This window comes from Rhamphochromis longiceps, linkage group LG7 (genome assembly GCF_057381845.1).
Source record: "Rhamphochromis longiceps isolate RC_006_pf linkage group LG7, R_longiceps_female_GT1.1, whole genome shotgun sequence".
NCBI lineage: Eukaryota > Metazoa > Chordata > Actinopteri > Cichliformes > Cichlidae > Rhamphochromis > Rhamphochromis longiceps.
This window is the reverse complement of record NC_140563.1, coordinates 26,451,216-26,475,857: the sequence shown is the minus strand read 5'-3', so window position 1 is coordinate 26,475,857 and position 24,642 is coordinate 26,451,216. Positions and strand designations below refer to the sequence as shown.

General features: G+C 45.1%; 1 protein-coding gene across 6 annotated transcripts in view; it reads right to left on the bottom strand.

Moving 5' to 3' along the window:
* LOC146665417 (uncharacterized) overlaps nt 1-24,642 on the bottom strand; it is a 62,421-nt gene that overhangs the window by 19,521 nt on the left and 18,258 nt on the right. For 4 of the 6 annotated variants that reach the window (XM_085413098.1, XM_085413096.1, XM_085413093.1 and 1 more), the window contains 12 exons: nt 24,435-24,612; nt 22,061-22,253; nt 20,036-20,255; nt 18,478-19,012; nt 14,910-17,621; nt 13,628-13,677; nt 4,274-4,346; nt 3,338-3,450; nt 2,051-2,237; nt 1,504-1,696; nt 834-914; nt 52-111 (listed from right to left, as the gene is read on the bottom strand). In XM_085413098.1, coding sequence (XP_085269224.1) covers nt 52-111; nt 834-914; nt 1,504-1,696; nt 2,051-2,237; nt 3,338-3,450; nt 4,274-4,346; nt 13,628-13,677; nt 14,910-17,621; nt 18,478-19,012; nt 20,036-20,255; nt 22,061-22,253; nt 24,435-24,612 — 4,595 coding nt within the window. The remainder of the gene's footprint in view (nt 1-51; nt 112-833; nt 915-1,503; nt 1,697-2,050; nt 2,238-3,337; nt 3,451-4,273; nt 4,347-13,627; nt 13,678-14,909; nt 17,622-18,477; nt 19,013-20,035; nt 20,256-22,060; nt 22,254-24,434; nt 24,613-24,642) is intronic. The other 2 variants (XM_085413094.1, XM_085413097.1) reach the window with 2 other exon arrangements.

Below are 24,642 nucleotides of genomic sequence, written 5' to 3'. Positions count from 1 at the left end.
CTGTTGAAACGAAACAATATCTGTGTATTACTGTTGACTTCTGCCATTTACCTTCTGCTGTCTATTTGCTCCTGATCAGGAAAAACCAGGTTGGATGGACACCAGCTCATACTGGAGAAATGGACAGATGGGGGACGAATTGTGAGAAACATGCAAAGAAAAACAAAGAAAAGAAAGAGAAGATGTTTGATGGCAGGGGTGTATTAAAACAAGAATTAATGATAATGGTGTTGTGGTGAGAAAGATGTGTCTAAGCTGTTAATTTAAGTTTGTCTGAAAACTGGCACATTGCTTTAATTCATAACACTTGGACTCACATCACAGCAACACAGCCTGAACTGCACAACTCAATGCAGAAAATACTGTACAGAGGTAATAATCATACATCTCAGCACTACAGCCAGAGTTTAAGGGAATCTTTCCATCTCCACCTCAGTCTCAGCACACTTTGCTGACCTGCTGCTCTCACTGCGCTGATGACTTTTCCACTGGATGCCATGCTTGGGCCAGGGAGTGTCTGTGTATGCCGTGTGAGCAGGCTGAGGCTGCACTCTAGTAAGAAGGCAGGAATGCAAGCCTGATTCGGCTGCTGTGAGGAATAGCGGTGTTGGACTCACACTCTAACAACTCAGTTTAAGGTTCTTGACATTGCCTCACATTTGAATACGTGCTGTCCTTTTCATCAGTAAATCAGTCATTTCTCAGCTGTTTCTGAATGTGTGAAACACGACTCACAGAAATATCAGCCTAGACGCACAAAAAGAAAAAGTATGTGGCCCTGCAAGGAAACAGAGGCAGGCGTGAATAAAGCAGGTCATGGAAGACGGGGTTACCTTCTTCTGTGGAGAGGGGTCTTGGCTTGTTTCACCTCTCCTGAAACGGTCTTCAGTGAGCTGAAGGAAGGGGCAGGCGGACTGTTGATGACAACAGGAGGAAGATACACTCGTGAACAAAGATGTGGAAGCTGGCTTTAATTTCTCCTGCTGCTCGACATGGAGCAGATGCTCGGCTGCTGTGTTTGCACTTACTGTTTGCAAACGCAGTTCATGTAACTAACTCTGAATGCAATTGTGTTTTGAAAAATATCAGCCAATCTGGCATTTGACGTCAGCAGGATTTTTCAATAAAGTTGGGAGCGGAGCATCTGTTCTCGTGTTGACACCAAGTGTGTGAACAAGGAGACCCATCAATAAAGTTTTAAAAGCCAAATGAGACAGATTCTGACCCGATACAAGGCTTAAGCTGCACAACAAAGCACAATTTCAAGGCTACCCGAGCATTAGACAGCACAACTGACTGATGCCAAAGCCACAGATGTTGTTCTAGTCCAACCAAGAAGGCCTCCACAATGCTAACATGCAGCTTTGATACAAAGCTGCATCTTAGCATTCACATCTATGGAAAGACCTCCTTAGACAGCACAACTATACAGAGGGTCATATTTTTTACTTAGAAGATGGTCCTTTAGTGGCTCGGTGTCAGAACAGCCCGAGGTTCCAGTACCTGCTCTGTGAGAGCTCCATGTGTGTGGCTGTGTTGGTCCTGCCCGGCTCCCAGCTATGGCGACGCAACGGAGACAAGGAGCGACTGGATGTGCGCAAGACGGCTGATGACACTGGAGTTTCTGGAAGCTGGTCTTTTTTCTCTTCTTCATCGCCTCCTCCCTCTACCTCTCCTCCTCTTTCTCCTCCTCCTCCTCAGATGTATGTCAGAAAAAAATATTACAACCACTCACCGGTTAAGAATGAACACGTAACAGGACACATGCAACACACCCAGCACATCGTTCAAACAGTTACTACAAATACTAATGACTAATGTTCTAACTCTGAAGTAAATGCTGAGAATATGGGATGTTTCGCTGGATTTCACCAGAAGCTCATTGTGTCTGTGACCTCAGTGAAATCTGTCCTGATCTACTGTGCATAGCAACAGACAGATTTACTATCAGCTCACAGGCAGACAGACAGGAAGTAGAACATGCCAAAGAGCTTGTAATTATTAACTTCTTCAAGGAAATAACAGTTTCAGGTATCACTGTGTGCTTTACCTCTGTCCTCCGTTTCTGACATCCAGGACAGTGTGGAGCTCTGAGGGGACACAGCGCCAGATGTGTCCACTGACAAAGCTGCTTTGCTGGGACTGACAGCTTCTTGCATCAGTGCATTACTAGTGGAGGAGTGGGCGCCACAGGCCTGGCTGTCCATGTGCCCAACACCAGTCTGAGGAGCCTCAGGCTGGAGAGAAGGGGAGAAATGTGAGGTGGATTTTACAAAGATGTAAACAAACACAAAGCTAGGGCACTGAGACACACACACACTGTAGTAGATTTTTAATATAGGATAATAGGATATTTTAGAAGCTGGGCATTGGAGTGATTTGAAAGGGCCCTGTAAGAAAACGTTCTCAGGGAAAGAGCTGAATGTGGTCTGTGGAGGATTATGAGAAAAGCTGGTGGAAAAGGCCTCTTCCAGAAAAAATGAGTCACTGCTCACACTCTGACCAGCTCCAAATATTTCTCTGTGACAGCAGAGAAGTTCTGCTGCACCAAAACTGCTGATATTTTGTATGTGTGCGTGCGTGTGTGGTTATGGGAGTAAGGAGAGCATTGATTATGAACACGCGGCAACATTATTTCATACAAATGTCAAACACGTTGTGTGGTCTGATAAGTTTGGATTTCCTTCAGGTGGCGGGGTCAGACTTTGATGTAAACTCCTGCCCAGTGTCAGTGGCTCAGGCTGAGGCTGGTGGTGTATGGGTGTGGGATCTATAAGTCGAGCTATCGCAGCTGATCGTGTCCATCCCAGTATGACCTCAGTGTACCGTCTTCTGATGGCTGCTTCCAGCAGGATAAACACTGCACTTCAAAGCTCAATTGTCTGCACTCAAAAGCTCCCAAAAAACCCAAGAGCCTCTCAAAGCAAAGAAGCGACGTATTCGTCAATGGCCAAGTCAGTACCCTGATTTCAACTTAACATGCTTTTAAGTTACAGAAGATAGAAGTGAAAGATAAAGACCCACAAACAGCAGCTGCTCTACAGTCCTGGCAGAGGATGTTAAAGGAGGAAACACAGCATTTGGTGATGTTCTTGGGTGCTAAACTTCAAGCAGTCACTACAAATTCATTCATTCTTTTAATTAAAATCATGTTTGATTAATTAGGTTTGAGCCTCTGAAACTTTGGACTATGCATAGAAATGTCTGTAATTCCTCAACAGTTAATGTGGTATTTCACAAAGTCTATGTGTGTGTGTGTGTGTGTGTGTGTGTGTGTGTGTGTGTGTGTGTGTGTGTGTGTGTGTGTGTGTGTGTGTGTGTGTGTGTGTGTGTGTACCTTGTGAATTAGACCATCATCCAGCTCAGGAGTGACGTTCAGGCCATCTTCCACCGCCGACTCTCCCTGCACCAAACACAGTGACACACACGTTCCTCGGTCTGTGTGAATATCTGTGAAGAAGAAGGAGGAGGACGGTCAATCACTTCCTGCTGAGTGAGCGAAAGACAACATGAGTTGTCACATTAGAGACTGTGGCATGCTATAGCGCTGGTAGAAAGGAAGTTTATCTCATATCACACCAACCACAGAGAAACAGGCTGTTTCTCTGTGGTTGGTGTGTGAAAGCACACTTTATCTGATAAAGTTTAAAGGTTAAATAAATAAGCGAACATTAAGTGCTCAAGCTTTAAATTTACTGCAATAATAAATGAAAGTTTATGTTCTGAATTGTACCATGTGGCTCAGTGAGTGTTTACATTCATACAAATATTCTATTTAAATAATCTAATTAATGTATTAATAACAATCTTTGGTTTTTGCTACTGATAACTCTACTCAAATTATCATTAAATAATAAAATAATCCATTTTAATGCAAAGTTTTCGTTACAGAACCTCATCAGAGATGCAGTGAAATCAGTGTTTCGACTCAAAACGCATTTAAAACCACCTTCAAGCCTACAAAATGCTAATCACGTGTTATTACATGGTTTTGCATTTTGCAGCCCTGATTCAAGTGTTTGCAGGCGATCATCACTCTTCCTTATGTTTGATTGATTCAAATGTTACTATGGAATTAAACAGAAATAGCTTGAGCCGTGCTTATTACAGTGGAACTATTATAAGTGTTTCCACACATCTCCATCACATTTTACAGCACATTAAATACGAGTTCTTGAGGGTTCTGCTCAGCTGTACTGGTAGGAGGTAAAATGGTGTTAAGTTCTGGTTACTTCCTTTCAAAATAAGTGGATTGACAGTCTGTAAGCCTTACCTGTACATGGTGTTATTGCGTTGTGTTCAAGACTGGGCTGTACAGGACAGAGCACATGGCTTTCTCTCTGGATCTAACAAAGAAACACAGAGGGAGAGAAAGCAGAATGAGGCTGCTGTTTGCAGTACATGAGTTTTCCTGTAAAGTTCTCTGTGCTGAGCACACAGCATTGTGCTCCGAAACAAGGATGAAGAACTAAGCGTCATCCTCAGTTCTTCGCAGAATTTTTCTCTGAGCGTTCTCAGGTGACACAATATGACACTGTCACACACAAACACGGGATCCACGCGTGACTGATGACAACAGCCGTTCACCCACGTACTGTGTGTGCTGCATCTGTGTGTTACATGTTGATCCAACACATAGAGAATGATTGTTCCACACACACAGCAGTCCAGTGTAACATAAGACCGATGTAGGAAGGCTCCTTTACCAGGGTGCAATTCTGCAATTGTTCAAACATCAGCTGCTCTGAACTGCTCAACATCCCTCCGGGACAACACTTTTCCAGCCTGCATATGTCTTTAGATTTTTAATGTTTTGGGCCATCCAGCTGACCAGTTTAGTAGCAATTTCCTTGCTACTAAATATTCCACATTCCACACTGTCAGTGAACTTATGACAAAGTGGGACTGACTGGAACATCAACTCAGTCGTGAAGTGGTCGGCCACGCAAGACTACAGATCAGGGTCAGCGGATGCTGAGGTACACAGTGCATAGTCCGCAGCTCTCTGCAGAGTCAATCACTACAGACCTGCAAACTTCATGTGTCCTTCAGATTAGCTCATAAACAGTAAGAGCTTCATGGAATGGGTTTCCACGGCCAATCAGCTGCATCCAAGCCTTACATCAAATAGCACAATGCAAAGAAGTGTTCTTTGGAGTGATGAATCACACGTCTCCATCTGGCAGTCTGATGGAGGAGTGTGGGTTTGGCGGTTGTCAGGACAACGGTACTTGTCTGTCTGTGCCAACTGTGAAGTTTGGTGGAGAGCGATTATGTTGTGGGGCTGTTAGTTCTTAGTTCGAGTGAAAGGAACACTTAATGCTTCAGCATACTAAGACATTTTGGAAATTTCATGCTCCCAACTTTGTGGGAACAGTTTGGGGATGGTCCCTTCCTGTTCCAAAATGAGTGCATAACAGTGCACAAAGCAAAGCCCGTAAAGACATGAGAGAGTTTGGTGTGGAAGAACTTGACAGACTTTCTTTATACTCGTGGCTTCTGATGGAATGTACAAGTCACAATTGTATGTTTTGTGTTTAGGGTACAGAAATAATCACTGTAAAACTGCACGATGGCGGACTGAACAAAAGACCACAAAGACCTCTCTTCTCTGATATCATCTTTAAGATAAATGTGCGTGTTTAGACAAAGGCTGACTGAAGTCTAAGGGCTGGATATTAATGTGAGTGAAGCAATGAATTGTGTAACTCCTACTACTTTTGTCACTGCTGTAGGCTGGGCCATCGCAGTGATCTCATATTTAGTTGTGTGATGGTTAATCAGTAAAGCCAATGACTCCTTTGTCTCGCTGACGACTGTCTCAATGGATCTGTTGTCTTAGCTCCATGTTTCCTGCACTGTCTATTGTCAACATGCTGCAGAAAAAGATCCACACAAAAGAGCAGCTCTCCAACATGTAGGAGACAACAGGCAGCATTTGTCACTCTGCACCCATGCAGCATATGCTGGACAGTTGTTTGGAGGGTGCACACTTGATTTAAAGTGAACACTCACTTTAAATCACCAGAGATAAGTACATTTAATGAAATGTATGAAGCATGTGAACTGTTCTATCCCAGTTTAATGAGCTTGAATAATTTACCTGTGCCAAATAAAACATATGTTTGTGTATGTCGATTGGCGATCTGTCCAGCTGATTTGAATCATCTAATGCTTTCAGTGAGTCTGAGAAAGAACATTCCTTTTTCTTGTCTTTCTTGTCTTTTCTCCCCTCGCTCCCAACCAGTTGCAGCAGATGCTGTTAGTTAAAAGTTAATAAAGGACAATCGCAGCATTGATACACTACTGACATTGATAGACTATTAGCTGTTACAGTCTGTTACATTCTGTCAGTAATAGACTGTTTCTTAATCAGCATGATCAGCATCACAGTTTTTGACACTTTACCACAACACAGATCTGTATCAGGAGCACGGAGCGCTTTCTCTCATAGTTGCACAGATCATCTCTCAGGACAGCTGACACAGCTGAGATGCTGTGTGTTAACAGCAGTGCTGTCATCTAATGCTGGGGGCTGTCACAAAGCCTGCTCTGCTCTCTCATCTCTGCTGGGAAGAGCTGATACGTAAGAAGCAAGCCAAACCAGCCCCCGGCAGCAGGATTTCATTTCTGCATCACCAAAGTAGAAGTTGGAGTTCTATTGCTCTGAAAATTGTGTGCATAGGAGTAAAAACAGAGAAACTATAATGCAAACCATGCTTTGTGTTACTCTCTGTGACAGCATAAAGGCTGTGGGTGTGGCAATTTCACACTATCACCAAAACACTGATCATAGTGATATGTACACAAATTTTCGTATATGTGTGTGTTTGCAAAGAAGATGCCAGTGAACATGATGCACACACTCTGCCTTCTTCTCTGGACCACAGCTCATTTAAAATGGACTGAAGCAAAGTAGGAAACTGTTCTGAGGTCAGACCCTTCCAGATTGTTTTTGGAAAACATGGGCACCACATCCTCCTGACTGAAGACCAAAGGAATTAGGCACATCTGGAAAGGCTCCATCAATGCTGAAAGGTATAGACATGTTCTAAACCAACAGATAGTCCATCCAAATGACACCTTTTTTAGACGACTCTCCATATTTTGCATAACAATGCTAACCCATGTATGGCATCTGTTAAAGCATGGCCGACCTGGCCTGCTATGGCGTTATTTTTGTGACCCTCACCAACTGAGAACATCTGGAGCATCATGATAAGAAAGAAGAGACAAAGAAGAAGAAGCCAGGACAGCTGAGCAGCTAGAATCCTGCATCAACAACATCCCTCTCCCTCAAAATAACTGGCAGGTCTAAGACTTTCAACAGCAGACGAACAGTATCTGAAAGTCATGTCTTTAAGAAACAGGAAAAATCCCGTTTCTTAAAGACATGACTTTAAGTCATTTGCACAGAACATTTCTGATGATCAGAAATGTTCTCAGTGGAGGGATGGCTAGAGCAGGGTGATATGACCAAAAATATTTATCACGATATACATTTGAAAATTTGCGATAACGATATAACTGACGATATAATCGACACTAGACGAAATACTTTACAACTCCACAACTTTATTCGTGCAAAAAAAAATAAAATCAATGTGTTTTCACTTAAACAAGCAGCCGTTTTTTGCATTAAAGTTATATAAAAATTTAACAGTGCAAATGCAAATTCCTTGCTGACAGTTTAACCAAAAGGCATTTCCAGCGGAAACTGGCTGACATATCCTCAGCATAACCATGTATAATATCCACAAAACTTAAAAAGAGGTTATACACACACAATACGGTAATATTATGTTGAAGCACAGTACGTATCACTCCGCCAGGCTCCTGCCAACGATAGCCGTAATGCTCCGACAATCCATCAAGCGGTGCGGCTTCGTAGCTTAGCAAAGTCGTACTAAAACATTTGACAGATTTTCGAGCGTCGTGTACGACATGAAATCGTTTCGAGGTCAGTAAACACAACCAGAATTCATACATAAGGCGCACGGGATTATAAGGGGCACTGTCGATTTTCAGAAAAATCAAAGGATTGATTTTAAGTGTGCCGTATTTTCCAAAAAACACGGTAATAACGATGGCCAGCTAGCATGCTCTACCAAAAATAGTGCTATGTTGTGTATCTGACGGACGAAAGCTAAACCAGTTCCACACCACTGAAGTTGCAGCATTTTTACAAACCAATTCTGGTTCATTTAACGATCCCCTTTCGCCCTTCTCATTCTCCGTCGCCGCCGTGCTTTTTCCGGCATGTGCGTATAAAAAACAAAAGCACTGCGCATGCGGGTTTTACCCATATTCTATCGCGATATTTCATTTTCTTATCGTTGCCCGACATTATACCAGTATTACCGTGAACGGTATGATATGCCCCAGCCCTTGGGGCGGCTATCAAGAAGCCATTTTTAATGAAGGGAAACAGGAGGAAAAGGCTGAGGTACCCTACATGACACAAGAACTGAACTGAAAATCTGTGGCAAGAGGTCTGATCAACCCAAATTAGATTTTTTTTAGTGTGAGTTAGGATGAGAGAAAGTGATTCTGTGGACAGGTGTCCTTCATACTAGAGCAGGGCGATATGGCCAAAAATATTTATCACGATATATATTTGAAAATTTGCGATAACGATATAACCGACGATATAATTGATGCGAGACAAAATACAACTCCACAACATTACTAGCGCAAAAAGACAACCTTCCATTTATTTTCACTTAAACAAGAAGCTGGTTTTTATGTACATTAAAGCTTTATAAAAATGTAACAGTGCAAATGCAAATTCCTTGCTGAAAGTTTAACCAAAAGGCATTTCCAGTAGAAATGGGCTGACATATCCTGAGCATAACCATGTATAATATCCACTGAAGTTAAAAAGAGGTGCTTTGCAACATTAAACTGCAGTGTGCAGTACTTATTTTTTGGACCATAAGGTGCACGGGATTATAAGGCACATTAATCGAAACAAAGCAGTCAGATAAATCAAACTTTATTAAACTCATTCTTCTTGCTTCCTCCACTTCTGTACCATTGATTCATTAATGTTGAATTCTCTGGCAGCTGCTCTATTCCCATGTTGTTGCAGTATATTAATGACTAACCTCGTATTGTGGATGGATTATCTCAGTTGTTCTCCTGACTGAAGTTTGGTCCGTTTACAGCATCCTGCCATGCGATTGCATTTGTCTCTAACTATCAGGAACCTTAACGTTAACTTTTATAAGTGGAAAAGTGTTAGTGTTTGTCCTCCAGCTTCACTGTTTATGTTATGCTAACGTAGCTGTGTCGCTAGCGGTCACGTAGCACATCATTATATACCAGCTAGCCCAACTTCAGTAACCCTACAAACGTCACTGCTGTTTAGTTTCCTGTCTTCATTTATGTTGGAAGTGAAAGCAGAGCTGTACGTTTGAATTTTTTCAGAAATCTCTCAGTCAGAACGTGCAATATCATGCTTAGGTAACTAGCGAAACTAGCGAGCTAACTTCCGCTAGCTTCCTGCTAACTTCTAACTCCGTTAAATGTAATAAATTTTGTTTTCATGGATGCCTGGAAGTTAAACTTCATAGTTACACCTGGTAAAGCAGCAATGCTGATCGTTTTATTAAAGATGAAAGAATTTAGAGAGTTTTAAACTCTCAGTGATGCTGCAGTGTTGTTTCACCTGAAACATACGGAGTTTAGGAACCAGATTACTCCCAGATTTAAGAGCATCTTCGTCTGACAAATACGACAATAACGACGGCCGCTTGCATGTTCTGCAAAAAAAATGTGCTTTGTCGTGTATCTGACGGACAAACACCAAACCAGTTCCACATCACTGAAGTTGCACCATTTTTACAAACCAATTCTGGTTCATCTGTTTCACTCAACAATCGGCCATGTGCGTATGAAAACAAAGGCACTGCGCATACGCGGATTACTCATATTCTATCGCGATATTTCATTTTCCTATCGTTGCCTAACATTATCCCGGTATTACCGTGAACGGTATAATATGGCCCAGCCCTACTTCATACACACTGAGAGTTTAGATCAGCAGTATCTGCAACTCACTGATTGTCATGTGTGTGCCACATCTGTGGGAGCCACAATTCTTGCTTGCTGTAGGGGATCAAATACTTCAATATTTCATTCAGTGACATGCAAATCAGATTATAACTTTTATGTAATGTTTTTTCTGGATTGTTTGTTCATATTCTGTTCTCTCCATTAAAATGAATCTGCCATAAAAGGGAAGTAAAAAAAAAAAGGGGAGTGAGCAAACTTACAAATTCAGCAGGAGATTACAGAATTATTTCCCTGAGTGTATCTACAGAGGAGGGCAGGACAGAGGGTCCAACACTGAGTGTCTGCATTAAAACATGGTGGAGGCTCTGTCATGGTTTGGGCTGCTTTTCAGCCAGTGGTGTTCGACATCTTGTCAAAATCGATGGAATTATGAATGCAGAAAAGTACCAACAGATTTTGATCCACCGTGTAAAAACATTTGTAAAGAATCTGACTGGCAGCAGCTTCATTTTATGTAAATACAACAATGAACCCAAACACACTGCAAATATAGTAAAAGCATTCCTGGAAAGAAAAACACAAAGTGGAACACCATCAGTTATGGACTGGCCTCCCCCGGACCCCGGAACATGCATATATTTACATGGACGTTTGTTCATGTTTATAAATCACCGCACAGATTTCCTAACAAAATATAAAGAAATGAGGCGTGGCTCAAGACTTCTGCACAGCACTGTATCTAAAGTACATATATGAAGGCCATGAGTGACTGCAGGACTCTCAGCCATCAAATCACCAGCTTTTTTCCCTACCTTAATCAACAGCACATCCACAGTGGGCTCTCCTTTGGCACAGAAGCTGTACCTTCGCCTGTGCCTCTCATACATGCTGCCAGTTTCACCCTCAGCTTCTAACAATCCAGGTCTCACACACATGCTGACAGCGAAACATACTGCAGGCAAAAGCTCAGCTATCGCCCCGCTCTCCACTGTCTGTCCCGACTGCAAATCTGTCACAGCAGCAATGATGGAAACAGCCGAGGGAGGAGTACGAAGGAAAAAGGTCCAACTGGAACTTTGTGCAGTTACAGGCAGCTGATTTACTTGAGGTGAAACGAGAAAACTTCACAAAAGAAGAAAACAGTTAGTATATCCAATTAGCGACATGAGAAGAGGGAATCCAAACCAAATCCACTTAAACAAACAGTGAAAGAACAGCTAACGCAGATCAGTGTGCTCCTACTCAGAGTAATCCTCTACAGCCTGCGAGCTCTGACGAGGAGACTTCCTGCACACATCTGTTTATAACACCAGCCCCCTCTCCATCCCTCCTATCCACCCGCTTCCTTTTTCCCTCACTGCCTTCTTCCCTCTCTCTCTGTCCACTCCCTCCATCAAAGGAGCCAAATAAGAGCAGCAGAAGTGGATAAATAGTGACTATGCCCTGTGCTGAGTGACTGTGCTGAGTGATAATGTCATATGTGCTGCTGCACCCACATGCACAATCACTGCCACATCAGGGTGACGTAAACATGGAAAACAGACACCTGCAGTCAATGCCACTGTGAACGGATGAGAGGAGGAGTACACCAGGGACAGGCCCCCAATATGTTGCAAGGCTAACACAAAGAGACACACAACCGTTCACACGTACTGGACATTTTCAATCACAGTTAACCCACATGCAGACCCGTGACACACACCCACATATGTACACACAGAGCACACAAACAGGCTTGACATTAGAGTGCTCGGTCAACACTGCACCAGCACACAGTTCCCGTGCTGAAGTTACAAAAATAAAGAAATCAAATTTATTTCTGGCATGCCTCATATTTTCAGTATTTGCTTTTTCACACTACAGTTCCCACAATGCTTTGGGTACACCTTGGGAAAAAAAAAAGTGCAGTATAATGAATAAGTTGGTTGAAAAATAACACGTGTGTGTGCATGTGTGTGCATATGCATGTGTGTGTGCATGTGTTGCTGATAACATGATGAAAGTCATTTTTAATAAATTAAAGAACTCTCTCAACAACACAGAGCTAACTTATAGTCAGTAAGTGCAAGAAATCAGCACCACCTGTGACCAATCAGCAGCACACAAACACAGCAGTAACCACGGTAACAGCCGAACACCACCCAGCTCTGACAGAGTGAGAGACGGTCACATCTGGAACTTTTTATACCTACTGAAACCACACGGGGGCAACAAAGAATACCCGAAAATGAGTGAGTTCCTACAGACTGCATCAGAGAGCACACAAAGAGAACACAGGGTTCAATTTTCAATTGAATTCAGTTTTATTTATATAACGCCAAATCACAACAGCAGCCACCTCCAGGTGCTTTATACTGTTAGGTATAGACCCTACAATAATACAGAGAAACCCCAACAATCAGACAACCCACTATGAGCAAGTGCTTTGGTGATAGTGGGAAGGAAAAACTCCCTTTTATCAGAAGAAACCTCCAGGAAAACCAGACTCAGGGAGGGGGCGGCCATAAGCTGCGACAGCTGGGGACGATACGAGGAAGACAGAAAGACTTGTTGCAGGAATTGCTTCAAGATCAACCCGAGACAGTGATGAAGTTCATGTCCGCTGGATGCAGAGAGCACTCCCATCAGCACAGAAAAGCTTCCTCGTGGAATAAAGGTGATAAAGATGGTCACTTCACTACAGGGTTGAGAGGGTCAGGATTTTCCTTTAATTTGTCACCGAGCCGTACGTGTAAGATGTGAGACTGTATCAGCTCTGGCCTAACTGCATTAACAGATCTGTTAACAGAGGTTAGCAAACCTGCTACCTGATCCCAAACAAAAACTAACTCAAATGTGGACACAGTGGAACCCAGGATCCTTTAGAAAGTTGCACAAACATGATTCAATAAGTCATTTCAAAGTCCTATGATCACTTTTATGGAAAATAAATAAAAGTGCCAAACATCTGAATCAAACACATGGAAATCCAGCAGTTTCTCTAAGACTCCAAACTCGACCTGCTCATCTTCTCAACAAGGTAGCAAAGTTTTACATGAAAGCGAATAAAGCAGGGTCTCCTATACCGCTCTGTGTACTGTACCTCCCTCTTCCGTCCCTCCCTGACTCTGACATTACACCCCAGGGCAAGGTCTCAAGGTTCCCATGCCTCCCACTGTAACCTGCAGCTCTATGATACCAAACAGTGCGTCATCAGGAGTCATTAGAGAAGGATTTATATGGTGTCAAAGGAGACCGCGGCCTGGCCCGCTCTGATCTAACCCCAAAACCACAGAGAGCAAAACTAATGTTCATATGCACTGCAGGAAGGAGAGAGGAGGTGGGCTTGTGGGACCTGAGTGTGGCACTGAGCTGGTGTATTTGTCTTAGCTGCTCGGTCTCCGTGCTCCCTTGTCCGCTCTGTCAAATAACAGGGTTTTAAGGGGGTGGAGCCTTAGCTTACTCTCCAGAAAGTCTCAGTACTTCACTCCTGCAAGAGCCTGCAATGATCACACCACATCTAGCCAGCTGCTTCGCAAAACGTTGACAGGTTCAGTGTATGCAGGTGAGACAATAGGACAGACTTGCCTGTGACACTATGAAACAGTCACTCCACTGAACAGCAGCTCACCTGCAGAGTGTGCGCGCTGTCCCAGCCTCTCTGCTCCTGCTCTGCTGCTCCTGCACACGACAGAAAACACCATCAGGTTAGCGTGGACACTCACTGGCTTTGAAAAACGCATCAGCCAGCTACAATATCATCCACAATACACAGAGCACAGCTATATTTAGAGGGTGGTGAATCAGTGATGAGAACAACAACATGAGGTGGTAGGATCAAACAGGCCAGTCATTGCACACACATTAACTCCAAAGCCTCTGAAAACAAGTAAGTGATGTCATTGTTCCAGGAAGTGCAAACACTTCACTGAAAAGTGATCAAGGTGTGTGTTTTGTATGTAAGGAACAAAACTGCAGTGGTAGGCACACGTAAAGGCTAGGTTTTTTTCTGTCTTAGCAGGGCAGAATTATGAGCCTGGGCCTCTTTCAGCTAGCTCTGGTGCTAATGCTAGCTGGGCCTCAGCACGGGTATGTTTTTAAAGTGTGAGTGCTTGTATTAACTTAGCGTCGAATAGTATAATACTCGTTTAATGTCCCGCTGTCCTTCGAGGCCTTTGCTCAGTGGATCAGAATCTGGATTGGACACACACACACACACACACACACACACACACACACACACACACACACACACACACACACACACACAGGAACAGAACTCATACCACAACCATATTTCCACCTACCTCTAGTTTTACATTTAACTGTTATGATGTTATGATGTTGATTACATCATCACGTTTCCTGGATACAATGCAAAATATAAACAGTGCCTCCGAAACCAAGAAAAGCTAATGCTTACCAACACCGCCACCATCACAACACACACACACACACACACCTTTTTTGGCCTGCTTCCACTCAGTCTCATTAAGAATGGAGGAATGTCGTAACTGATGCGTTCCAGTCACTCCTTCATCAGACCAGGAGAGAACTATGGAAGACTTTCACCGTCTCAATCAAGTATTCAACACTATGACTGCTCATGTGACAGCTCTTTCCAACACTAACTTATCTTTTCAAAGAGTAACTAGACCATAGACACACTCTTCAAAGGTTAAAAAGAATTTTAAAGAACATTTATGTCAGTCTAATGAATGTGGAATGAGATATTTTTGCTATGATGATTCTGTTGAAGGAAAGGAAGAGGTTTGTGGGGGAGAGGAGGATGAATGATGGTGACAGGAAGGTGACGAGGACAGGAAATAAAAGAGATCAAAGTGACAATAAGAGACATGAACAAAGATGTGTGTGTGTGTGTGTGTGTGGGGGGGGGGTGTAGATGGAGTTACCTGTGTGGGATGCATCCTCCACTGTGAGCTTCTCCACTTCTCCTTTCTCCACCGTATCCAGACCTTCAAATACACCATCCTCAAGGTTCACACAGACACAGTCGTGAGCTTCTCTTTGGTTTGTGCCACCGTCAGCTTCAGGATGGCTTGCAGTAAGACTATTGCCATTTGCTGATGACAGAAGTTCAGCTGATTCCACAGGAGCAGTAGTTTCCTGTGGAGTGGGACTAGCTAGGGAAGCTGGGTTACTGGGGATAACAGGAAGTGCTGAACCACTCTGATGTGGCATTATAACCAGCTGTGGCTGGCTCTCCTTTCCTGGAGTGTGAGAGTGTGAGGCTGACAGGTCTGCACAGCACTCACTATCTTCTGATCTATCCTGCCACTCAGCATCTCTGCACTCCACAGAGTGACCGCCGTCTTGATCGGGGATCTCTCTTGTTTGAAAGTGCTGCTGTCCATCTCCCTCTTCAGGACAGGTCAGTGGATTCTGACAGTGGGACTGGCTCTCTCCGTCTGCCTTAGCTGTCATCACCTCTGGCAAAGGTTTGTTATCTTCTTCTTTAGGTGGTGAGTATGTAAAGACTTTGCTGTGCAGACTTTCTTTTTGAATTTCCTCTTTGGGCTGTTTTGGTAACTGAAGAGCTTCAGCACATGAAGGTAGGTCACTGTTAGCCTGATCGTCTCTGTTAGTTATACAAGATATCTCTGCAGAAGGTGCTTCCTCTGCTGTGTGAGCACACACTTGTCCTATAGATGTGATGTGGTTAGTGAGGTGAGAGTGAGAGTGTGCTGCAGGCTGGTTTTCTGTGTCAGCTCTGGCGATCAGCTGTGGAGCCAGCTGTGAGCACTGAGTCGTGCTGAGGCCGACTGCACCGCTCCCCTTAGCTAATGATGGACTGGTTCCTGCTTCTTTGCCAGCACACACTTGACTCTCTGACATATTGTCTAATAAATGTTGGCTAACTTCTATGCTAACCACTGCTGATGCTATTGCTACTGCTACAACAGCTACTGCAGCAGCAACCACATCTTCATCATAGTTCTGCTTCACCGCTCGCCCTCGCTCCATGGAGCACGCCTCTGTGGCACTGTCCTCGTCGCCACTCTGGCTTCTTTCCTCAACTCCTCCCTCTACGCCCACCCACATGTCATGTCTCATTTTCTCCGTGTGCTGCTGACCTCTCAGCATCTCAGGGGCCAAACAATGCTTTAAATATTCCCTTGCAGTGATCTCAGTGCTTCCTTCCTGAATGTGAAGGGGAGCAACATCCGCTCTATCGTCAGCTGGTACAAAAGCAGCTTCTGTGGGACGCACAGATTCAACAAGTCCTGCTGGTGTTCCTGTGGGATCCACACAGTGTCCTGGCTTTTCCTCCCTGAGCTCTGTATCCTCCGACTGTTTAACAAATTCCTTTGGATACTTGGAGTTTGCTAACTCGATCTGGATCCCAGACTCTGTGGCTGTACAAGTAACGGTCAGATCATCGTTTGGTGGCAGAGCCTCAAGATCAGCATTATCCGGTGCTGGCTGGACAGGAATGGCAGGCATCTGTGATTCCAGCTCTCCAGGGTCACGTCCTTGTGTTGCCTCCAGCTGCACACTTGTATTTATCTTTATGTCCACCGTACTGACGTCTGCTTCACCGAATTCTGAGCTCACGGTCTCATCCTCCAATGAGTCCTTTCTTCTTTCTGTGTGTGAAGCTGTAACTGGAGTGGAGTGTGCTGTCAGATGCTCAGTGTGACTGAGCTCTTCAGCCATGAAACCAGAGTCTGAGCTTGTAACATCACCGCCAGCTCCATGAGCGCTGCGGGCCTGGATCTCCGTGTGGCCGGGTAGGTGCATGGCATCGCCATCGGCTTCCTGCTTCCGGGCCGGCTCAGAATCAGGGAGGCAGCAATCGTCTGTCCTCCCAGTCTGCGTCTGTGACTGGATGCCGGGGTCTGTTGCTTCTTGGCTTTCTGACTGAATCTCTGTGTGACCCTGAGATTCTGTACTAGAGCAGGAGCTAAGTTTGGCTTCTCCACCTCCTCTCTTCCCCCTCTTCTTTCTCCTGCGTTTTTTGCTCGTTGCTAGTTTTTCTCCTCCCTCTTCAGCGCCTGCTGTTTCACAAATCCTTCTGCTGAAACTTGTCTCTCTGTTACTGGCCTCTTCTCTGTCTCCTTCCACTCCTGCCTTCTCCCAGTCTGACCTAACTTCCTCCTCTCGCTGCACTTCCCGTCTTTGTGCGTGTGGCCCATGTGACAGCGCTGGCAGGTTTCCAGCAGCATGTGACTGACTAGGAGCTGCAGACAGAGCCTGCTCTAACAGCTGTGGAGAACTAAGACCTAAAGCTTGAGGTGAGCTCGCATCGCAGTTTCTCTTCTGTGTCACTCCTTGCTCCAGTTGTCCGGGGATTCTCTCACCCGTGGTGCCACTGTCGTACCAGACTGACTGCGAGTTCACTTCTGTTCTCCCGGAATCTTCACTGGAAACTTGTCCGAAGTTTTCTTCCTCATACCAGATGGTTTTTCCGGCTGCTTCTGGTCCCATTATGCTTCCGGTCCAGCCTCCATCCCGCCATAGCACTCTCCTGCCTTTCCTTTCAGCATGTGTGGACTCGGGGCTGGCTCCCGGGTCAGATGAAGGACTTTTCTCCATAGTGCCGACTGGGCTTGGCTCCTCTTGCTCTGTCTGACTGTCCTGGGACTGCTCCTGACCCATGGCCACTGAAAGGAGACGAGCAGATTAGGGACTGCAGAACAAACAGGTCTATCACAGCTTAACTCTTAACTCTTACTCATCAAATGGATTACTCTGATCTGGATCACACACCCAGGCCAGACATTACACACCACAGCTGCATGCCGAACACATGAAACAGTCCCTGACCTGCCAGCTCAGGTCTGTGATGTCAGATGGAGCGGTTAATAGTTTGTTGAACCCCGCCTAAAACAGACACACTGCATCTACAGCAGTGAGAACAGGCCTGACACAGACTACCTGCAACGCTGTGATAAACCGCAACTTCAGACAGAGGCGAGCAGACTGATGATGAGCTGGGATGGATTTCTGACTGACCTGCTGAGCCTCATTTTCCTTCCTTCATGTATCTGAGACTGCAGCAGGTTTTGTCTTTAGTGATGATGACACAATCCCTACACAACAACGCCGCCTTAAAGAACTCATCTTTAATGTGAGCTAACAAACAACCACCGGGCTCCTTCAGCTCTGTGGAGTTCGGATCTTACTGCTCATCGTGTCTCTATCTGAGCAAGCTGTTTGCAGAGGAAACAGGACCAAACACACACACCTCAGAAAAAACCTCATAAACATGAAAAAGCTCAGATAATGTGTTTGTATGCACGTTTTCATCAAACAGCAGTTTGCACAGATGCACAGATGTCTCGTTTGTTACTCTTTGAGTCTTTAAGTAACTGAACAGCCAGAAACTCACAAGCTCATCGTTCCTTTTCTTCTCGTCTCTACACAGCCTGCACTTGTTGTTAAAGAGCGTTTCGTTTTTGCACACACCTCAGACGACGCACAGCACAATAAAGTTGTGTATTCAGTTACAGGACGTACCTGTCCCATCTGCAGCTGATTCCACTGTGATTTCTGCGCTGACACTTTGTGTGTCTCTTCCTGTCTTTGACACCAGCTTACGCATCAGCAGCTCCACTTCCTGTTTCTGGTCTTCCTGTTTATCTACAACACTGGCCGTAGGCAAGGCAACCACCTTCCTGCCAACACACTTCCTTTCAACACCTGGTCCCAATACTGGCCTTATGGGTGATGGAGTTTCTTGTGTTCCTCCGACATTAGTCACGGTCGCCACTGCTCGTTGTCTTGGTGAGAGAGTTCCACTTCCTGTTGCTGTGCGAGGCCTCCGTGCACTTTCTCGGCTCTGGTTTCCTGAAGACTCTGCTGCAGGTCTTGTGACTTTGGCGGTTCTCTTTTTGTTTTTCTTGTTCCTCCCAGTGCGGGCAGCTGCTGTGCCCTGGTGTTCCCACCCTTTTTCCTCTCTTTGACAAAGACCTCCACTGGTACAGGATGTTTGACTGACAGCAGCCGAGTCGTCCCCTTGTGTTCTCTCCTCCAGCGAGTGGAAGCCTGAACTCTGTAAAAAGGAAAAGAAATACAAATGAATCGTATATGGAAACATGCAGAAATGACCCACGAAGCAGTTTAGCACATCGTTTGTTCAGTATGCGTGAAAGACAACATTAGCAGATGGATGGCTGTTACCCGAACGGGTGATCGAAGCTAATCTCAAAACTAACAAAAGAGTGACGTACAAAAGAGATGATCTGTCACAGCCATCAGTGCCTACAACTGCTGATAGTCATACAGCTCACTCACTCATTAAGGAAACGAAGGCTTCGCATGCCTACCACAGCAACCCACTGTATGTGGAACTGATCCCTACACTGCAAACAAGCTATCTTGGCTATCCACTCACATGTTCAGGCCAGCCATGAACTGTCAGGTGAGCTGCATAAAGTAGGTTTAAAACCTGAAGAAGAAAGGAGACACTTATGGGAATTTTAATTTCATTTGGCCTTCACTCCTCTGGCTCACAGACCTGCAGGAAACAGCAGGTCACAGTCCAGCGTCTCACTCTTCTGGTCTGACTGTGACACCTGCTGGCTGGGACAAAGTGCTCTGTTACTTCAAGCTTTCCTGTAAGGTTTTCCACTGGGTGGATGTTATCACTTCATGGAAATCATGACGCATGCCACATATGCCACACCTGTGCAGTATAAACAGTTTAACGCTCCTCTGCTGGTCACCTGTGAGCACGTTGAGCCCTGGGAGTTTCCCTTTGACCTCATTATCCCATTGTCATATTACAGACACTGCTTAATAGCATCGCTACTCACCAAGTTACCCTATAAAAAGTTCTCTCACACACACACACACACACACACACACACACACACACACACACACACACACACACACACACACACACACACACACACACAGCTATGACAATTAGAATCTAAATACAATAATGAATGAAAGCCTCATGCAGCTACAATGTAGCAAAGAAACAAGCCAAATTCCATCAGCAGCCAGGAACAGGAAAGAGCTGCAAAAGTCTTTCTGCACACTGTGACTGTTGATGTTATCTACTCACCACGGTGGATTTGTGACCCTCCATCAGCCTCCTCAGCTCCATCACTTCCTCTGGTAAACAGCAGCGCCCCCTGCTGTCTGTCCCTGTGTCCCCCTCCCTCTGGAGGAGGAAGGTTAGGGTGTAGGTACCTACACTGGCATGGTACTGAAACACTTGACCTTTGGGGTAAACCTGCAGTGTCTCCTCAGCTTCCGCTTGAACATCTGGGAGCGTTGCATAGCTGCAATGACAACAACAACAAAAAATGAGTTTTCTTGGTTTCCTCTGTAGCGCACGTGCACAGATCCAGATACCAGGATAACAGGAAACACAGAGAAATACAACCCCAGGGCTCCTACCTGTTCACAGGAATGATTAGAACAGAAAGTAAAGTCACAACGAGGGAGGAGCTGAATCAGGAAACTGTGCAAGAGCTCAAATAAAGACACACTTCACCTCCTGTCTCTGAGACACACAACTCATCCATGCCCTCCCTAAAGAGGAGGAGCCCTAACCATGCAGCCAGATCACATCACAGAGCTCAAAGCTACTGATACACACACACACACAGACACACACACTTCGATGTGTTGTGCTCTTCTCAGGGACAAAATGAATGCCTCATGTTTCTGTGAACTCTGCCAGCTCCCTCCCTCTGATTCAAACACACAAACATTTTCCAGGAACTTGGAACGTTGCTGCTGGGACAGGATCTGATCTCTAACTCTCTAACAGGGGCCCAAACATGTTGATGTCATGTATGTATGTTTTGTGTTTGGGAGAGCGGGGTCTTGCATCTACTGCTCGTCTCTTTCCTAGCACTGACTTTCTGACCCCATCAACAGGAAATCACAATCACCTGCTCTCTGATGGCTGCTGCAGGTGTCTGTCTGTTTTATATGCTGCTATTGTTGTTGTACAGTCATCTGCAATACTGCCACCTACTGGGCTAGTATATGTGTATTTAGTTCTGCTGTTCTGTGCAAAAATGACGCCCTGCTCTCTGATGAATGTGCTGGGGGATAAAAGTTCTGGGTACTGTGTGTGTTTGAACACAGCTATGAACACATCATTGTCACCACGGCTTACTGCCTCACAGCCACAATGGCACTCGTGCATACACTGTGGTAACTGTGGCCTGGAAAACAGATGTTTCGAAAATGAAAAACAGTAAGGTGGGGCAACGGCACAGTTTTAGGTGGGGTTTGTTTCCTCCGAACAGTCATTTAATGCAACGCTTCAGTTCACCTGCAGACATCCAGCTGCACCGTCTCGTCCTCATCGGTGACAGAGCTGTGAGAGGCCTGGGCACACAGCAGCAAACACACAGCACCCAACTGTGTCCTCAGCTGCTACAGTCTTTGCACCACCCATTCAGTAAAGCTGCTGAGGCTTTGAAAAGGGACCCAACACTTCATCCAAAGCATGAGCTAAAAACACTAACATCATCTCTAGCTAGCATCTGTGGTGCTGCACATATTCACTGGATCCCTTTTAAATATATTAGGAGCTTGTTAGTGGAGCTCAACAGGACAATAGGATTAGTGGCCACACTGAAGACTGAGGGCAGCAGCGATGAACACACTGACCGATCACAACACAGGACAAAACACACACACTGGTGCCTTTCAGCTCCCAATGGTGGCCACCAAAGTTTTCATGCCTTTAAAAATACTAATAAAAATAAGAATAATCTCCATATTTCTCTGGCACTGAATGCAAACCAGATTTACTGAAGACAGTTCTATTTCTATTCAGTTTTATTCACAGCAGCAGTTACCTCAACACACTCTGTATTGTAAAGACCCACAGAGAAACCCCAACAATCAAAAACCACATTTGAGCAAGCATTCGGCAGCAGTGGGAAGGAAAAACTCACTTTTAACAGGAAGAACCCTCAGGGAGGGGCAGCCAACTGGACCCCTGTTGTGTGCCGGAGTGTGTACAGAAGAGTGCAGAATGTTGTCACTGTGTTTCAGTTCAAAAGCTTCTTGATAAACTCGGAGCTTTAACCTCAGTTAGTACCCGTTAATGAGCAGTACTCACTGTGTGAAGAGCTCCAGAAGTGGCTGCTTCCCTCTGCTCTTTGCAAGACATGCTGGAGCTGAACCCTGAGTGTTCGTCCTTCGCAATGCCTCCTTCCCTGCGGGCTGCTGCAGGAGGAATGTTGGTGCCGTCTTCAGACCATGACTGGCTGCGAGCTGCAGCAGGCTGGAGGGCTGCTGGTGCTCACACACAGCTGGAGAAGAAGAAACGAGAGAAAATGTGATGGTTGGATTCAACTGAAAACAGAACAGCTCCTGGTGGACAGAGAAGAATAGAGTAAGGGTGGCTGTAGCTCAGAAGTTAGAGCACGTCATCTGCTAATTGGAAGGTTGGTGGTTTGATTCCTGGCTGCTCCAATCTGCATCCCAAATATCAGCCTGCGTGCCAAAGTTGTGCAACATACTAACAACCTAAAGTTGTTCCATGAACATCTGTGAATGTTAGAAAGCACTCTTATAGAAACATGTGCTTGGGTGAATGAGGCATTTTGTATAAAACGCTTTGAGTGCTCTGATAGAAATGCACCATATAAGAGCCGGCCCATTTACCACTAACTCTGTATCTTTAAGAGACGTGTGTGTGATGAAATGTCTGAAAACAACAAGCAGAAATAGTGAAAAGGAAATGTATGTGGGTCATGTAGCAGTGCTTAGAGCATCAGGGGGGCTGTCAAACAGCAGCAGAAACAGACTTGCCTCATATTTAGTGGACCTAAAAGGCTTCATGAAATGTTTAAAGCTTCAGTGGGCAGAAAAGTACAAACACTAAACCAATGCTGACTTAGACCGTAGTGAAGATTATAACAGCAATTTGGTGCTGACTGGAAGTCACGCAGCAGGACACGGCGCTCCGCTCAACAGTGACGTTCAGTGTAAACAAGGAGAACAACGGTGCTTTTGTCTCCATTCATTCAAACTTTCATTATTAAAGCTACAAAATCATCCAACGAACCATCTGACGTTAGAGAAATCTCACTGTTAATGGCAAAGTTGAAGTATTTCGGTAGGAAAACCTGATTCATGCATCCAAGATAATTCACGCACATTCATCATGTGTAACAAGCTTGGAGCACGCAGGTGGAATTCATTGTGCACGCTCTGCACGACTGTCATGAAGTGAGTTGGGTGATTCTGAAGAGTCCTTAGTGAGCTGTGTGTGACGTTTGAGGACCACTGCTGGTGCTGTAACACAGAAAAACCTGCTAGCTCTGCTTGTGTTTACTGTTATAAACAGAGACTTTTCCTTCTGGCAGAGTGACACGCAGACTGACTGAACACGACTCAAACCTCTGTTTGCATTCTCCTCAGCCTGCTCTTGTGACCTTTTATAGAAACAAGTCTAAAAGTTTAGCTTTATTATCCAAGTGGCCTCCAACTAGGCCTTCACTGCAGTCCCTGAGTCCCTCTGGACAGTGTGTGTGCTGCTGGTATTTGGATTATTTTAATGTAATTATCTATTAAATAATATAGTTTCAAGTGCAGTTCAAGTGCTAACAAACCATATGAAAAGGCTGTGCTTCAGTTTTGGTGGATGTTAGCAGTTATCTGTGATGCATTCATACAGCCCATGAATGCAGCTCATTAAAATCTCCATCCTCTTATCGCAGTATGGAGACTTCTGGCCACAAAATTAAGATGATACCAGCTCAAGTTTTTAAAAAGCTAACTTCACAAACCCATGGCTGCGGCTACTCTATGTCCATATCTTCTTCATAGGTTACCAATGAGCTGTGGGTGCAGATTACAGCCACAGGACTTCTGTGAAGTTGCACAGCACTGGGTGTGAGCCACCAACCACAATGGCACCTGCACACCACCACAGGGAGACATTCTGTCCAGCTGGGAGGAGAGCACAGGCAGACAAAGATTATGCTGCAGGGATTACATACCCCTTATAATCTGGAAGCACATGGGCTCCCCATGGAGAGGAAGTAGCTTGTGGGTGGGACACCTGGTCTTCTTTGGTTAAGTGCTATGTTGGTGCATACTGAGATAAAACCCCTGTGCTAAAAGATGTATGAGGATCACAAGGTTCAGCTTCCTCAGACCGCCGTGGCTGCTAATCAAACGTGTGTAGTGCATGTCTGCAGGTGGAACCAGATAAACCTTCATAATATTCTGCTAAACATTCTGAAGCTGGGACGCTGTGTTGTGGGTTCTGGCTCGGCACCTTGGTGAATACAAAAAAATTAAATAGCAAACCTTTAAAATTACACAATATGCAAATGCCATCTGAGCTGGAAAAATCCGTCACCATCTGAGAACTGGAAGAAGACTGACCCTGCAGGGGCAGCCTGTACCTGTCTGTTCTCAACCTCTTCCAGGTGAGGCTGACTCTCACTGCAGTAGTTTGCACAGAAATCATGCTCACTCACCAGGGCAGCTGCTCCAAAATGAAGCGACATCCATCCGTGTGTCGGGTCTGTTCGTGTCCGTCACTGTGACCGTTCCCTTCTGCACATCTGTGTGTGTGCTGCAGGGTGCTTGTGGTGCAGTCCTGCGGTGAGGCTGGCTGACATGCTTCAGGGCCAGGCTCTCAGCTTCCTCTGGACTCTACCACACAAACAGAGGCACACTGCTGAG